Here is a 17,628-nt window from a genome sequence, read left to right on the forward strand (position 1 = left end):
CTGGGAATCACCTTCAATCCTCTGACAGCTAGAATTTTTTTTAGTGCTTTGAAATTTAATTCGACCCAACCTAACCCTACCCAGCTCCTCATTTCCTCCCATCAACATTTTCATCCTATGCGGTATAGATCTTGTTCTAGAACGGGTATCATGGCACTAACAGCAGGGATTTAATTAATTCAAGGGTGAAAACAGATTCTGTAACCAAGCCCCCCCCCACCCATGTCATTAGGACCTTTCCCCCTCCCTCGGCAGCCAAGAAGAGAGGGTAGGAGAAAGGAGCGCTCCTGAAATTATGTTACTGATATACTTATGCCTCCTTCTTAAGAAAAGGATTGATTCTTCCTTACAAAGGGAGGCTCACATCATTCCTAAAAGAGTGAGGAGTCCATGATCATCCACACTGATTAAACAATCTCTGAGGAACTTTCGCGTAGTCCTGTAGCTTGCGATGAGATCAATATGCAGATGACTCCCCCTGTTTATTTCCATCCCTGCCCCGTCCCCTGAGTGGACCTCTCGACAGAGAGAAACTTGTGTGTCACCAAAACCAATTCTTGAGTCTCCCTGCTAGACTTGTTTTCTAGAACAACAAACAGGCCTACGAAGTATGACACCATTCTGCCTGCTTTACGATTGGCTCACTGAATCCTCACTACCTATGACATAGGTACTAATATGATCTCATCTCACCGATGCTGGGGACCTAGAGTTCAATCCACGCAAATGGAGTCCATAGCCCACGGGCTTAGCCTGATGCAAGGAATGCCCGCTGCTGTAAACCGTCCCAGTGCTCAACGGGCTGCCGCTGTCAAAGACCAGACAGTCACATTTGATCCTTGCATTTCCCTCCTCTCCCACCCCCAAACCTTTGGGAACCCCCCCGGCCTGGCCTCTAAATCATGTCCCCTCTCTGTCCCTCACTATCCTCACCAAAGTGGACTAAGACAGTCGTCTCAGAAATGATTTTCCAGTCTCCACTCCTGCCTCTCTCCATTCTGTAGAACACAAAGAAACCAGAGTGATTTTTTTTTTTTTAAGGTGAATCGGAACAGATTACTTCCTGCTTCAAACCTTACAGAGGCCTCCAGAGCCCTTGGAATAAGAGTCCCAGTTCTCCCCTTGGTCTGGGAGGCCCCCAAGGACCTGACCTCTACCCCCATCTCTCCATTTCAAAACGGCTTCCGGCCTCGGGGTCTTTGCAGCAACTTTTGCCTCAACCCCAAAGGTCTCTCTTACATCATCACAAGACGGGATCCTTCTGGTCATTCAGATGTCAGCTCAGAGTAACCTCCCAGGACAGCACTAGGACAGGACTCCCCTGCCTGGGACTCTGTCACAGCGGCTTCTGCCCTGTCCTCTAGCCCGTCAGCCTCTGCTTTCTTATCACAGGACTTCTGACAGCTCCTCCCATCATGGCTTTGTCACGGGTTTCGTGCTCTTTTCAACACTCTACGAAGCTAAGAACTTTGTTCATCTTGTTGAATCCCATATCCTGAGGGCTTAGATTAGCTCCTGGGTAATAACAACACTTAAGACATGGTGGGCAAATGAAATGTCATGACCCTTTTAATGGCTTTCTAGTGCCTGTGGAGTAAGAGTAACTCTATTAACAGGAACCACAAGGCCCTGTGTAACCCCTGGCCACTTTTCCCTGCTGTCTCCGAAACATTAATGAACTGGACTGCTTTCCCCGGGGGGGTGGCGGGGAGAGGGAGCCTTCTCTCCTTCTGGCCATCAGCAGGCTGCGCCTCCCTCAGGAGGCTCCCCCTGCCCCTCCAGGCCTGATGAAGTTCCCACTCATCCGTCAGAGCTCTGCTGAAGCATCCATCTCCTGCCTTGAAAAGCCTTCCCTGAGGCCCTAGGCAAGGTTCAGTCTCCTGCTTCACACACAACACTATTTTCCTTCACGTCACTCCTCATATTTACTCTTTAACTACTTATTGGGAATATCTTATAAAATACACAAAAACAAAAACCAAACTCTGTTGTCCTGACTAGTCTTTCAGCTCTGTAACCCTAGGGAATAGAATCTATTCATTTAACTGAAAGACCCCTCCCCTAGAAAGACCCCTCCCTTAGTAGACAGATAGGATAACTAACCGCTTGTTTGCTTTTCTGTAAACCGCTGGCTTTTAGGTATAGACCAGGTTATTAATTAGGTTATTAATTGCTTATTAATCACTCTTTTGCCCTTCTGTAACCGCTTGGCTTATAGAAATAATAGAGACGCCATGATGGCATTCCTACCTTCCCCCTTCTTGTTCCCCTTTCCTGCCTCTCTCCTCCCGCGCGCGGGCCCTCAGAACCAATCAGCTTGTTCCCCCTTCCCGCCTCTCTTCGGCGCGCGCGGGTCCTTAGAGCCAATCAGCAAACTCCAAGTATGCCTTTTTCAAAGTTCAAACTGTCCACCAATCAGTTGCGCCCCACCCAAAACTTGTTTGTACCTTCCTATAAAAGACCCTGCTTCTCTCCGGTCGGGGTGCTCGGTTAGCCGGAGCTACCGACCACCCCGTGACAATAAACCTCTTGCTGTTTGCATCCAGTGGCAGTGTTGGATTCTTGGGTAAGGGGATCCGCGGGTCTTTCAAACAAAAGGCTTGCTCCTAACTAGACTGCCTGACTACAGAACCAACTTGTTCTTCAAGCATGAGGAAACCGGAGACTATGTATTTTCCCGCGTGGGAGGAGGCTACCCACCGTCCTTGAACTTGCTCCCTCTAATTCCGTGTCTCCCATGACTGTGAATCTCTCCCCACCCAGCCCCCTCAGACCAGGGCAAACCTGACATAGCCTCTGCCCAGACTTGGGCTGCTCCGTCCCTCCCTTCAGCAACAGGAGCGCCGGAGTCATCCTGCCCTCTGTTGGGTTAGCCCACTCCTGCAGTGTGCTTAGGGAGGCCAAGCAGCAAGATCCTGCCTGGGTCTTACACCCTCAAAGGAGGTTCAGATCAGCATGACAGGAGGCGCCCAGGACCAGGATGCTGGAGCTTGTTCCTCCTCACTCTGTCAGGGCCATTAAGTGGTTTAAGCCACCAAAGTGCAAAGACGGAAGCCCAAACTACTGACAGAGAAGCTCACTTAGTAGTGTTGCCATATATAATTTACATTGATAAACACCACCATGCGTTCTCTTAAGGTCTTCCATAATTGTCACCATTGGGTCGGGGAAGGTTAATTTGCCCCCGGAGATAACTCCATGGGCTCCCTGGCTCCATCCTGCCCTACTCTGGGCTGTGCTCTGATGCTGCTGGTTTGAGCCCTTGGGGGACACCAGCATAGGAGCGGATAAGACTAAGAGGCTGTGGCAGGGGAAGAGAACATTCTTCTGAACATGGAACCTAGGGGAAGCAGAGTGGGGAGACGCCAAGTTCCTTTAGATGGAACTCTTCGTACAAAGGGCCCCTTCACTGGGTCTTAGGGCTTAGTTTTCTGCAGCCAGCAGGCAGAGCTGGCCACCGGCAAAACTGAAGTGCTTGCTGTCCACTGGTACTTGTTCCTACTGCCAGGCCTATCTAAGTTGGGAGAAAAGTACCTGCAAAGAGAAAAATTGATTTCCACTAAAATATTAGGAATGCAATCTTTATCATCCAGTGGATAATGCCAGGGAAGAAAATGCATAATACAAAGACAAAAACTGGGGGCTAATGTTAGGGTCAGGGATAGGAACTTTCTCTATCGGCCCTTACCCCCCAACTGAAAGAAAAAGAAAAATTACATCATGAGGTGGGCACCTTCTTCCCTTTGATACAAGAACACCTGGCAAGCAAAAGATTTTAAATCATTAGAAAAGCACCACCGTAGTTGAGTAACTCATGTAATTTAAAGAGTAATCCAATGAAAGTATGATTGTTCAATATCCAAAGTTATTTTGTATCTTGCCTAATATCAGACAAAAAGATAATGGGGGAGCCTAAACCATTTCTGGTGGTGTGAGCAGGAAAAACTCACTTTTCCTGTGTGTCTCCTTTGCTGTTGGGCCGACCCCCACACTCACAACACATTGGACACCGGACACATAGTTTTTCCCTCACCAAGCAAATCTGGGACACCAGCTGGGTGTCCTAAAATTTAAGGCACTGCATACTGGGTGACAGTGTCAGCTCCCACAGGGTCAATCCTACAACACCGCCGCCCTCATCCCCCTTCAGATACCAATGGCAAGTGCAGGTTATCGCCCGTGTGCTTCTGGCCAATGGGCCATAAATTGGAGGTGCCTATAACCTCCTCCTCAAGTTTGTTTAATTTGCCAGAGTGGTTTCAGAACTCCGGAAAATGGTTTCCTTACTAGATGACTGGTTTATATAAAAGGATATGACAAAGGGTACAGACAGGGCAAGGTGTATAGGGAGGGCTGTGGGGCTTCCATGCTCTCTCTTGGTGTGCCCCTCCCCCAGCATTGTCCTGTGTCCATCAACCCAGAAGCTCTCTGGAGACCATGTTTTGGGGATGTTAGCTCCATTTCCAGCCCCCTCTTCTCTCTCTGGAGGAAAGGGCACGGCATTCCAAGTCCAAGCTACTAATCATGGCTTGGTCTTTCCTGTGACCGGCTCCCCCATCCCAGAGTCACTGAGAATTACCTCATTAGAACAAAGAATACTACCACTACTCTGGAAATTCCAAGAGATTTAGGGAGTCTGTGTCAGGATCCAGGGAGAGAGAGCACACGAGCGCGTGCGTGCGTGCGTGCACACACACACACACACACACACACACACACACACTTCTATGATCTCACATGGCCTTACCGCAGCTCTAAATACTCCCTAGAGTAGATGAAAAGCATACCCCCAAAGTATAAGCATTCCTTTTTAAATCAGTGGGCAACAAGTCTGTACTAAACCTGCCAACCATTTGGTATAGAAACTGAAAATCTGTAGTGAATGCTGAGTATTTGAGGAAAAAGCACCTGTCCGTTTAGAACTGTATGAGAAAACATAAAGAGAGAAATATCTACTTCAGGAATGTTTAGAAGTATCTAATTCAGAGAAAAAATACAAACCCATAAAAGTCATCTGGTGGACAGTTTAATTTCATGAAGTTACTTTTCAGAGTCTACACCAGACAGTGTATTTAATGATTATTCATATTTATTTTATTTCTAGAGAAAATATTTTTCCTAGCCACAAGTTCCAAATCAGTCTCATAGGAAAAACACAAAACCCAAAACAGAAGAAGTGAGAGACAGCAAGAAGTGATTTTTTAGAAATTCCGTGGCTAGACTTACGCAGTCGAGGTCTGCATGTCGTGCCAGCTTCTGCTGAAATTCTGCTTCAATTCGTTCATCAGGTTCATGCCGAGTTTTTGCTTTATCTCAACCAGATGCCTTTCTTTAGCCGATAAAACTTGCCGTAATGTTGTGATTTCGTCTTCGAGCTATAGGTAGGAGGGAAAGCGATGCGGAAAGATGTGAGGGCAGTTGAAACACACACCTGCAAAGCGCTCGGTGCTCTAAAGCTGCCCGGCGCACCACTGTATTCCAGGCCCATGTTTACTTCTAGCCAACACATCCCACAGCGATGACGGTCTGATATTTTGAAGTAGAAGCAGATTTCTTTAGTTTTAATGATTATAAAAGCAATCATTGCTCCTTATAAAAAATTCAGACAGCAAAATATAAACAAAAATGATTACCTCTAATCCACTAGAAAATAGCCGCTACTTAACTTTTTGGCTTCTCATCTTCCAATTCCCCCCACCCCCCCCAAAAAACGACGGGCTTGAACTCACAGCCCTGAGATCAAGAGTGAGCTGAGATCAAGAGTTGGACACTTAATCAACTGAGCCACCCAGGTGCCCACCTCCCAAAATGTTTTCTTTTCTTCTTCTTTTTTTTTTAACATTTAATTTGCTCCTAAGAGCAACTTCATGTGTGTTTATTTTTATTATTATTTTTTTGTTTGTTTATCTTATTTTTATTTTTTTTTAACATCTTAAATTAATTTAATTTAATTTAATTTTTTCAGTGTTCCAAGATTCATTGTTTATGCACCACACCCGGTGCTCCATGCAACACGTGCCCTCCGTTAATACCCACCACCGGGCTCACCCAGCCCCCCACCCCTGTGTGCGTATTTTTTGCCCATCAAACATCACTGCATTGATGCGGACACTGACTGGGCAGACACTGGTTTTGCCAAGCTAGTGCCTCAGGAGGGGAGAACAAGGTGGGAGAGGATGTATACAAGAATGTGATTCGTGGGTCTTTTTCTTTTTAATAATGTACTGACAAATAATTGATGTATAATAAACCACCCATATTTAAAGTGTATAGCCTGTAAGTTTTGACATATGTGTTACTCTGGTGAAGGCATCACTGCTACCGAGAAAGGGAACATGCCCATCACCTCCAAAAATCTTCTAGGTCTTCGTTGTCGTTCCTCTCTCTTCCTTCCCCCACCCCGCCTCCCGGGTAGCCGCTCGCTGGTCTTTCTTTCACTCCACAGCACATACTCATTTTGTGTGCCTTTGTTCACTCGGTCTCATTACTTGAGGTTTTGGGGACTTATCCATGTTGCTGCATTATCACAGGTTCTACCCGTTTTATTGAAGAGCAGTATTCCTTGTATGGACAGTTTGTTACCTATTCACCTGGTGAAGGACATTTGGGTTTGGCCAATGCAAATAAAGCTGCCATGACCACTCATGTACAAGGGTATAGCGAGGATATATTTCCTCTTTCCACTGAATAAGAAGAAAAGCAAATCTCATAAAACTGCTCTTGTTCACTATGTAAAACAGTATGGAGATCCCTCAAAAGATTAAAAATAGAACTACCATACCACCCAGCAATTTTCCTTCTGGGTATTTATTCAAAGAAAATGAAAACATTAACTCAAAAAGGTGCATACACCCCCATGTTCACTGCAGCATTATTTATAATAGCCAAAATATGGAAACAAGCTAAGCGTCCACTGATGGAAGAATGGAGAAAGAAAATGTCACACACACACACACACACACACACACACACACACACACACAAAGAGAGAGAAATATTATTCAGCCATAAAAAAGATGGAAATGTTGCCATTTATGACATGGATGGAACTTGAGGGTATTATGCTAAGTGAAATGTTATCAGACAGAGAAAAACAAATACCATAAGATGTCATTTATATGTGGAATCTAAAAAACAAAGCAAATGAAAACAAGCTCATAGATACAGAGAAGAGACTGGTGATTGCCAGCGGGAGGGGTGCGGGGGGGGGCGTGGATGAAATGGGTGAAGAAGGTCAAAATGTACAAACTTACAGTTATAAAATAGGCAAGTCACACACACAAAAACTGCCCCTGCAAATGTAATTTCTAACAAAGCAGCTCTTGTAAAATGCTCAGATTTTCAAGAGTGGTGCTATAATCTGTGAAAATCAATTTGAAACTCCATGAAATCTTTGATTCTGATTGTCGTATTTTATTCTGTTGTCATGTTTTATAATGTATTGCCCTGGTAATATTGCTTAAATGTACAAAATGATCCTGACTTCCTTTGTGAAGCCAGAAGAGAACTATCAGTACTCCCTTAGCATCCCACATGCACAGGGGTCATAAAAAGCCTGACATTTTCACCAGATTTCTTATTTTTACAAATGTGGCCGCCGTGTCTCATTTACAGTCAGAATATCTAGCTCTGCTTCTGACCACAAACCACATTTACACTAACACCATCAGTCATGAGGAGCAGAAGTGCTCCTCAGGTTACTGGAGATACAGCTGCTAAAAATGCCTCTCGAGAAAGACAGGCACCTTGGCACAGATTAGACTTTTTATTAGTGCAAGGAAGATTTTACCCCAATGGTGGACAGATCGGAATAGTGTAAAGCTCCACGGACATAAATAATCACTTCTGTAAAATAGGCAAAATTCTAAGTTGGAAGCATCTTAAATACTATGGTGGGGAAAAAAAAAAACCCCAATCTCTTGGAGTTTTTAATATCAGCAAATACCCTAGTAATCTCACATTAGTCATTTCTTATGTTTATGGGACAGTTTTCCAGTGTTCACAGGAATCTTTCTAACATGATTACCCATTCCACAAACATGTTCTAGTCAGTAGCACAGTCTTGAGGAGCAGGTCTTCAGTATGCAGACATATACTCACTGCTGCAAAAGGAGTCCACTTCAGGACCACCAAAGGGGATCATGCTTTTGGTCTCCCCATTAAATGAGAACACATGGTTATTTTAAAATTAAACCCTCTATTCTTTCGCTATCCCGTCACATTCCACTTTTTCATATTTGTCAATGTGTCTCTTGCGTTTAATCTGTGGTCTACTATTTCTCAAGGTTGTATCTCTAGCTGTCTTTCTGTAGCAGCCTTTTATTCTGTAAAAAAAGACATTTTCTGCTTTCTTTTGCATCAATAATATGTTCTGAGTGACTGAAATTATTGGGAATCTTGGGGTTTTTTTATCCATTGGGTAAGACTGCGGTTTTCACTCTGTAATAAAAATAAGGGGACAATTTTTAACTGGCAGTAAGAACTTACAGATGTAGAGAAGAGGAAGGAGGCTCAAACATCTTGATATTCTCAACCTCCTATCTATGGGACCCTAGAAATGTATTCAATATTGGGGGGCAATAAGAGATTCATTAGTTATTTGAGGGAGGCAAGGGATTCGTAGTTTTCTTTTCTTTTCTTTTTTTTTTTTAAGATTTTATTTTATTTATTTGTCATAGAGAGAGAAACGAGAGCAAGCACAGGCAGACAGAGTGGCAGGCAGAGGCAGAGGGAGAAGCAGGCTCCCTGCCAAGCAAGGAGCCTGATGTGGGACTCGATCCCAGGACGCTGGGATCATGACCTGAGCCGAAGGCAGCCGCTTAACCAACTGAGCCACCCAGGCGTCCCGGGATTCATAGTTTTCTAATGAAATCCTTAATCCCCCAGAAGTGAAGAGAAACACTGAAGTGATCAATTTACCAAACACCAACCTAAAGAAAGAACAATGAAGTCCCACACCTAATATTCTAGACATGGAAGCACACATTAAAAAGTATTTGTAAGGGGGCGCCTGGGTGGCTCGGTGGGTTAAAGCCTCTGCCTTCTGCTCAGGTCATGATTCCAGCGTCCTGGGATCTGGAATCGAGCCCCACATGGGGATCTGGGATCGAGCCCCACATGGGGCTCTGGGATCGAGCCCCACATGGGGCTCTCTGCTTCCTCCTCTCTCTACCTGTCTCTCTGCCTGCTTGTGATCTCTGTCTGTCAAATTAAAAAAAAAAAAAAAGTATTTGTAAGGAACAGACTTTTAATGATAGAAACATGAACTTGGTTTACTCAGTTTGGTCTGTTCTCCGATTCTTTAATGAAATTCTCATCATTTCAATAAAACATTGAGCCTCACATTTCTTCAAGCTTTCGGTATATTTATCAGTGATCTAAATATATGCCAAAAAATCTATGAGCAAATTCAGAAATTGAAAAAAAAAACACGTAATCTTCAATTATATTAGCTTGCAAGAATGAAAATGAGAACCCCGTCTCTTTCCACAGAACAGAGAGTTCTGCCTCACGGCACAGCCTTTAATCACAAATATTTTAAATGATGCTCATGACGAGAGTCCACCCCTCATTTGACTAATGAGATTTTTTTGGTCTGGTTACACCAGTGGTTTTCAATTTCAGTTCGCATAAGAGTTACTCACTGGGCATATTTAAGATGCAGATTTTAATGTCCTAAGACTCTGATATCTTCAACTTGGTAGGGCCAGGCTACATACATTATTTAACCGGTGCTCCCAGATACTCTGAGGCTGGTGGTATGAAAACCTGATACCGTGAGTACCTCTTTGAGCCACAGCAAATTCCTTCTGGGATGAGGTGGAGTGCAGGTAAGTCATTAATGGAAGTGTTTAATATATCCTTTCTGCTTTAACTTTAATAATTTCTTTATTATAAACTAATAGTCTGGTTCTTTGGTTTTCTGACTCCCTAGAAGATCTCTTGGACGACCCATATTTATGATTAAGATTAGATACTGAAACTTGATTACTTAAATATGAATTAACAGGTGCATATTGGTGAGGATGTAGCAAAATTGGAAGCCTTGTACATGGCTGGGTAGGAATGGTGGGAATGGAAAATGGCCCCTGTGGAAAAGAGTCTGGTAGTTTCTTAAAAAGTTAAACATAAAATTACCATATGACCAACAATTCCGCTCCCAGGTATATTCCCCAAAGAATATGAACAAATACCTGCATACACATGTTCATAATGGCATCATTCACAATAGCCAGATGGGAAAACAGCTGACATGGCCATCAATGGATGAACAGATACACAACTGCACTAGTCACAGTACTTTTTGGGGTACTAAAAATAGTTTGGAACTAGAGGTGGTAGTTACATAACACTGTAAGTATACTAAATGCTACTGAACTGTTCACTTTAAAATAGCTAATTTTATATCTCAATTAAAAATATAAAAAACATAAATTAACCTGGAGTAGCTAATTAATTACCTTCAAAATGGAATTTGTGTTAGAAGATAGAAAATTTACTTTCCTATTTTATCTGCCACATTACATAAAATATCTAATTTATATCCAGGTGAAGAAATCTTTCATAAACTATTAAAGCATCATTATGATGCTTAGGAGTAAGAGAATTTGGTCTCTTCCATATACTACTTCAAGACCAGACACCTCTCCTGGCTAATCATACCTTTGGCTAAGACTCCTAGGAAGTAAGATCAAAATCCAGATACTACTTGAGAGAGTGCAATGGTTATTTTTATACGTCAACTTGGCTGGGCCATGGGATGCCCAGCCATTTGGTCAAATATCATGCTGCATATACCCGGGAGGTATTTATTTATTTATTTATTTATTTATTGCATAGGATTAACAACTGAATTGGTAGACTGAGTAGAGCAGATTGCCTTCCCAAGGTGGTGGGCCTCATCAAATCAGTTGAAGGTCAAAAATAGAACAAAAGAGCTGACCTTCCTTCAGTTAATAAGGACTCTTCTTGCCTGGCTGCTTCTGAGTTGGGACATTGTTGTTCTTCTTCGTTCAGACTTAAACTGTAACATCCGCTGTTCTTAGGCCTCAAGCCTGCTGGCCTTCAGACGAGAGCTATATCATCAGCTACCCCGGGTCTCCAGCTTACTGACCGTAGATCCTGTGATTGTCAGCGTCTATAATCACATCAGCCAATTCCTTGTAAAATTTCTTTTTATAGATACATACATATATATTACTGGTTCTGTGTCTCTGAAGGACTCTAATACAGAAGGGTATTACAATAAGATATTACTGATTATGAACACTTCAGTTGTTCACTACTGAGTCCAGAAAGAATAAAGAAGGCCTTGAAGGAAGTAACTAAGAAAGACCCAGAGCCTAAGGCACTTCTTTGTAAGTCTATAAGACACGTGGCTTGAGGGTACCGTGTTCTTCCTGGGGAACCACACACAAAAGGAAGGAAGAAGAGCCCAAAGGGAGATGAAGGGAGCCTGAAAATTGGCTTTGCCTACTGGATCATGCTGCCTGTTGTTTTTCCTACTCCTATTAATGCCTATTTTTCTTGAGTCATTTTATCTAGAGGACACTGGCAGTATTTGATGGTTATATAATCATAAATTTATAGTACTAATGACAACATTTCATCCTTCTCAAAAGCCCAGGCACATTATGGAATACAAAGCGTAACATGCAGCTTAGGGACGTAAGAGTGGAATAGGATGGAAGCAGCACAGAAATAGTGAGCAAGTTTATTCAAAGACGGGGAAAGAAGGGACTCCTGGAAGGCTCAGTGGGTTAAGCCTCTGCCTTCAGCTCAGGTCAGGATCTCAGGGTCCTGGAATCCAGCCCCGCATGGCAGCCCTCTGCTCAGCAGGGAGTTTGCTTCTCCCTCTGCCCCTCCCCCCGCTTGTGTTTTCTCCCTCTCTTTCTCTTTCTCTCAAACAAATAAAATCTTAAAAAAAAAAAAAAAAAGGAGAGAAAGAAAAGAAAAACCCCAAAGAACATGCATATAAAATCTCAAAAAAGATGTCAGGACCTAAAGGGAACAAATAACTGAAATAAAATAATATGTCTTTGTATACTGGTAAGGTTTGTAAGAAAACATATTCAAACACTGTTATTTGAAAATGCAAATATTATAAAGCGTCTGCCTTCGGCTCTAGTCATGATCCCTGGATCCTGGGATCAAGCCCCACATCGGGCTCCCTGCTCAGCGGGTAGCCTGCTTCCCCTCTCCCACTCCCCCTGCTCATGTTCCCTCTCTCCCTGTGTCTCTCTCTGTCAAATAAATGCAATCTTAAAAAAAAAAATGCAAATATCTTGGGGCACCTGGCTGGCTCAGATGGCAGAACACGTGACTCTTGGGGTCATGGGTTCGAGCCCCATGTTAGGTGCGGAGGTTCCAAAAAAAAAAAAACCTTAAGAAAAGTAAATATTTCTTTAAGCTATAAAATAATTCAAGATCATGACAAGTCTTAATTGCATACCTTCTATACAAAGACCACTGCACCAGTGTTGTGTTGGCCTCACAATGAAGAAACTTAAAAACACACATACTGCATGATCACAGTAATAAATGAAAGACTAAACTGTTCATATCAGGTTCCTCTTTTCAAGTGCAAACTTCATCTGAGATGTAGCCTTTTGGACACTATTGGCTTATGTTAGGTCTCCTGACACAAGGACAGATCTTCCATTGCCTGCACTCGGCAGCACACAACATGCTGGCTGTGTGGATGAGTGGAGTTATGAGTTTGTCCGAAGTGTAAGGGCATCTTCAGGGCCATATGAACAACAGCAGCTGGTGGGGGGCATCCGGCAGAGTCACAAAACTGTGGGAGAACCTAAGCCCCGCAGGGAGAGGAGCACACTGAAGAGGAACCTGGATGCCTGGCACATTCCAAGACCCCTTGTAAGCAAGGGAGACAGAGATGAGAAGTCCTCATCCACAAAGCTCTTCCTTTGTGTCATGGCCCCCAATGACCGTCTGACTCAAAGGCAACCTATTAGGCTGGCCTGCGAGGCATCCTGTTATCCAGGTGGTGAACGGATCTGATAGGACCTTCCCTCAGGCACAGAGAGGGGTGGCTTGTGACAGGGGCCCAGGAAGAACGTCTGTGGAGAGCTGAGGAAGCTCTAAAAGCTGTCTCTGGTCTTGGAAGGGCCACTTGGGGGATTGCTGAGATTGCTCTCCGTGTGTCCTTGTTGCAATAAGACCCCAGCATCTGAGTTGATTTGAATGCCTATGTGATCGGAAAGAACCTGGTTTGGGGTGGGCGTGTGAGCATGAGTGTGCATGCGTGTGTGTGGGAGCAAGTGTCGGCAGGTGCACACACACAGCCGCAGGCATTCACGGAAGGGCGAGCAAAGCAGATTTAAGAAAAGGTTGAACATTAAGCAGAGGTGGCCTGAGGTGGATGAAGAAATGGAAATGTAAAGAGAAAAAACAGCAAGAGAAAAAACAAAACCATTTCCTTGCTTTTCACGTGGCCCGGGGCACGCAGCAGCACCCGTGTGCCTCTGGGAGTCACGATGCCTCTCTGGCAACGTGTGGTACTTCTTCATTCCTGGAGACTCCAGAAATAAGAGACAGGAAGCACTCCAGCACATCCAGAGGATGAGAACACGAATCCTGGTCACTTGAACAGGGTAACTGGGTCTGGCGTTATTTGCAGAAGGCAGGCTCACGAGTCTTAGTAATGAGATGTGTTGGAAGCTTAGTAATGTGGCAAGTGAGACAGAAATTTCTGGAAACACCACTGGGTTTTGTAGTACAGGGGCATCCACTTAGAACCAAGGCTCACTTTTTCTTGAACATTTAGAAAGTAAAGAACACACTCAAAAAACACACTGTTCTATGCGTGCGTGTATACTCCAGCAGTCCTAGAACCCCCAAAACTCAAGGCACTCTCTAAAGGTGGTCAGCTACAGAGGTTTTGTCTGAACTTAGACTTGGACCATAACAGTGCAGGAATTAAATTTCAGCTCAGAATCAGCTGACACAGTCTGCAGAATATAACTTTTGGATACCACAATTGACATGAACAAGTTGGTCATGAACCAGAGTTCTGGGCTGTAAGGAAACACGGAGCTAGGACATTTTCTTCCCCGGCTGACTTCGGTCCGGCCTGCTGGCGTGTGTGGCCAACCAGAAGTCGGCTGGGTGGTTGTAGATCAGTGGCCGCAGACAGACTCCGCTCAAGAGCCAGGCTATTTGATTTGAGGCTGTGCTTGCTGAAATAATTTCTGTTGTGCCAGAAGAACAAACTGCTCTGTCCATTTTATAATGAAGTTATTTTTGGGTGTGTTTTGTGAAAGCACCTAAAAAGTCTTTAATATTATTATAAGCTGTCTGAAACAAATGCCGCAGCATTCGGGCTTGAGGCCTGGAGCGGACAGAGCAGGGTGAGGGCGAGGTGCCGCCCCAAGCCGTGTCCTCTGCCTGCGACTGAGCCCAGAGCCTTGCTTCTGGATTGACCAGGAGCTTCCTGCCCTGGGATCCAGGGACGTAGAATGGGGAGGAATATGGGTCTCATTCCTCTGGCCCTAACTGCTTCTTCTACTTGAAAAGCTCCCTTTCTCCAGCGCTTTCCTCTTACAATGTAACCGCTTGGTAGCAAAGTCTGAAAGGGCTGGCTTTAACAGAAGTTGTATTCCGGACCAGCCAGGCGTCATCCCTGCCTCCAAGTCTAGAGGCCCGCAGCGACTACACCAGTTTTAAGGCAACCAAAATTCACCATAGCTTTCCTCTTTGCCCCCAGAACTTTACTCCTCTGCAAACAAGTACACGACTTAACGCAATCCAGTTGCTTCCGTGACCTCTCATTACAGAAAGAAATCACTTCGAAGTATTGCTTGAGCTAAGCTGCTGACCTAAAGCAGGAATTGCTCTTACAAAGGAGCCTGTACCTGTACCTATACCAAGGTCTTGGAGGAATTCATCAGGTCCGTAAGTGATTACTATTCCCGTAATATTCCCATGTTACTGTTGCTTCAGAAACATTAACTATGCCTTTTTCTACTATAACCAGTGGATAATGGACCACTAGCATTTACAAAAAACACCCTAGAAAAAAATGAATTCTGTTACAATATCATTTATTAAATTTTATTAAATGAAAGACAATAGGGGTGCCTGGGTAGCCCAGTCGGTTAAGCCTCCAACTCTTGATTTCATCTCAAGTCATGATCTCAGGGTCATGAGATCCAGCCCCACGTAAAACTCCGTGTCGGGTGTGGAACCTGCTTAAGATTCTCTGCTTCCCCCAAGGCCCTGTCCTCCACCCTTGCTGGTGCTCTCTCAATAAATAAATAAATACATGAAAGACAACATAATTAAAACATGGGACTTATACAAAACTAACAATAACTCCTAAGATCCTGAGGCAGACAGAAGGACAATAAAATGGCGAAACATACCTGAACTAATTCTGCCTTTAACTCTTCTCTTTCCTCCTCAGACAGCATGCTAGAGAAGTCAGCACTTGCTACCGTGTCTTCATCTCGTCCTTGCAATGGTTCAGTCTCCAACAAACCTTTAGGCAAGATAGATAAAACATAATGCAATTAAAAAAAAAAAAAGAATTTGGCCAACTTCTGTTTCCACAGTCTGGAGAATTAGATATCCTGACAGACCCTCCTGCTAAAACAACAACAACAACAAAAAAAACAATTAAAAATTCCTGGGGCATCAGTCAGTTAGGCATCTGCCTTCGGCTTGGGTCATGATCTTGGGGTCCTGGGATCAAGCCTCATGTTGGGACTTCTTGCTCAGTGGGATGCCTGCTTCTCCCTCTGCCTCTGCCCTTCACCCCTGCCCTTGCTCGTGAGCACTCTCTCTCTCTCAAATAATTGAATGGGATCTTTAAAAAATATATAAATGAAATAAAAAACAACCAAAACTTCCAGAAAAAAAAAATCTCTCTAAATGTGTGATGAGCTGCTAAGATAGTAAAGAACACTAAGAAGCCAAAGATCTAAGTCAAAGTGGGAAGCCAGAGGTGTAAACAGAAGAAGTTTTTCATTAGTTCCACATTGGCCACCAAGATGAATTCCGGCTTCGGTGTTCACGGTCTCCTGGGGTGCAGAGGACAGAGGACAAAGCCTAGGGCCACCCAAGGAGAGGGGATCTGCATCCCCACAGGGCTGCACCCTGAGAGGAAGGTGAACTGGAAACCAATGCCATCGCTGCCCACAAGGATCTGGGAGGCAAGCAGCCTTGACCCTCAGCACTGAGTGGGCAACAAAACACGCCTGCCTAAGGCTCCTCACCCTGGAGGGACTGTGTGTGAGCTGAATGCACACTACATGGGTGGTCCAAAAGAAGCTGTAGAGAAGACAGCACTGTAACTTTTTTAAACTTCAACTTGGCACGTGGAAATCGTGTGGAAACGGAACTTGGACCAGCAGCAGCTGTGAGGGGACATCACAAGCTGATGCTGGTAGAGGGACACAGGGAAGCACCTGGCTTCCTGAGGACATCACTGGGCCACACAATGACCCGGAACAGTACCACTTCTAACTTGTTATGTGAGAAAAATGCCTTCTTGTAAGGCCACCACATAAATGGAAGCTTCCTTTAGGACACGAGCTATGACGGAGCTAGCGTTTATATACATCTGTGGGGGAAAGGAAGACCTTTTAGTAAACTGTCCCAGAACAACTTGTTATCCGTGTAGAAAAAATAAAATTGGACACCTTCACATAATTCTCAGAGATTAAATTATAAGCATTTTAGAAGAGAGTAGGGTTTATGAAACTCTAGGTAGGAAGGGACTTCTTAAACAAGATGCAGAAAAGGCAAATCATGAAAAAAGGTGAATAAAAGGACAAATGTCTCTTCATCACACACACTAAATGGAAAGTTAAAAGATATCTCCCATATGTATAACTAGCAAAAGATGAGGTCCCAGAATAAACAGAATTCTTACAAACTAGGCAAAAAAAAAAAAAAAGGAAAAAGGAAATAACCCACCAGAAACACAGCCCAAAAGACCCAAAACAGATTTGCTATAGGAAGAAATCACAAATGGTTACCCAAGAAAACATGCTGAATGTCACTAATGTTCAGGGAAATACAAATTAAATCACTTCACAACCATTGGATTAGTAAAAAGTTCAAAGTCTGACATTACCAAATGTTGATGACTACATGGAGGACAGAAAACTCTCATACTCTCCCGGCAAGAATATAAAGAGAGACAAATAACTTGGAAAATAATCTAACATGATCGAGTAAGTTCATTTCTACACCGATGGATATACCTGAGACACTCATACATGAACGCCCAAGGCCATCAATAAGAACTTTCATGGTTCAAAAACTGTGGATCATGCCAAAGTCCATCAACAGGACAATACACAAGTGTACCACGATGCATTTATGCCCGCACGATTGACGACAGTAAAGTGAGTGAGCTGCGGCCACTCCACATGGAGGAAACTCCAGAAAAAGATACTGAGTGAAACGCACAAGTTGCAGAAGAAGAATAAAGTATAACCTCACCCGTACAAAGACCAAAAATATGCAAAACTAAATAAAACATTGTTTAGAAATAAAATTATAAAGAAAAGCAAGACAGTGATAAAAATAATTCAGGTCCAATGTTTTCTCTGAGGCAGAGTGGGTGTAGATGGGAACAGCGAACTTACAAAGGATCTCTAC

General features: G+C 43.8%; 1 protein-coding gene across 10 annotated transcripts in view; it reads right to left on the reverse strand.

Annotated features, from left to right (window-relative positions):
* TPD52L1 (TPD52 like 1) overlaps positions 1-17,628 on the reverse strand; it is a 98,633-nt gene that overhangs the window by 19,548 nt on the left and 61,457 nt on the right. For all 10 annotated transcript variants that reach the window (XM_004740129.3, XM_004740126.3, XM_013063361.2 and 7 more), the window contains exons 2-3: positions 15,384-15,499; positions 5,227-5,375 (exon numbers count right to left, since the gene is read on the reverse strand). In XM_004740129.3, coding sequence (XP_004740186.1) covers positions 5,227-5,375; positions 15,384-15,499 — 265 coding nt within the window. The remainder of the gene's footprint in view (positions 1-5,226; positions 5,376-15,383; positions 15,500-17,628) is intronic.

This window comes from Mustela putorius, unplaced genomic scaffold (assembly GCF_011764305.1).
Source record: "Mustela putorius furo isolate JIRA1106 unplaced genomic scaffold, ASM1176430v1.1 tig00003863_pilon_pilon_pilon, whole genome shotgun sequence".
In the NCBI taxonomy this organism is placed as follows: Eukaryota; Metazoa; Chordata; class Mammalia; order Carnivora; family Mustelidae; genus Mustela; species Mustela putorius.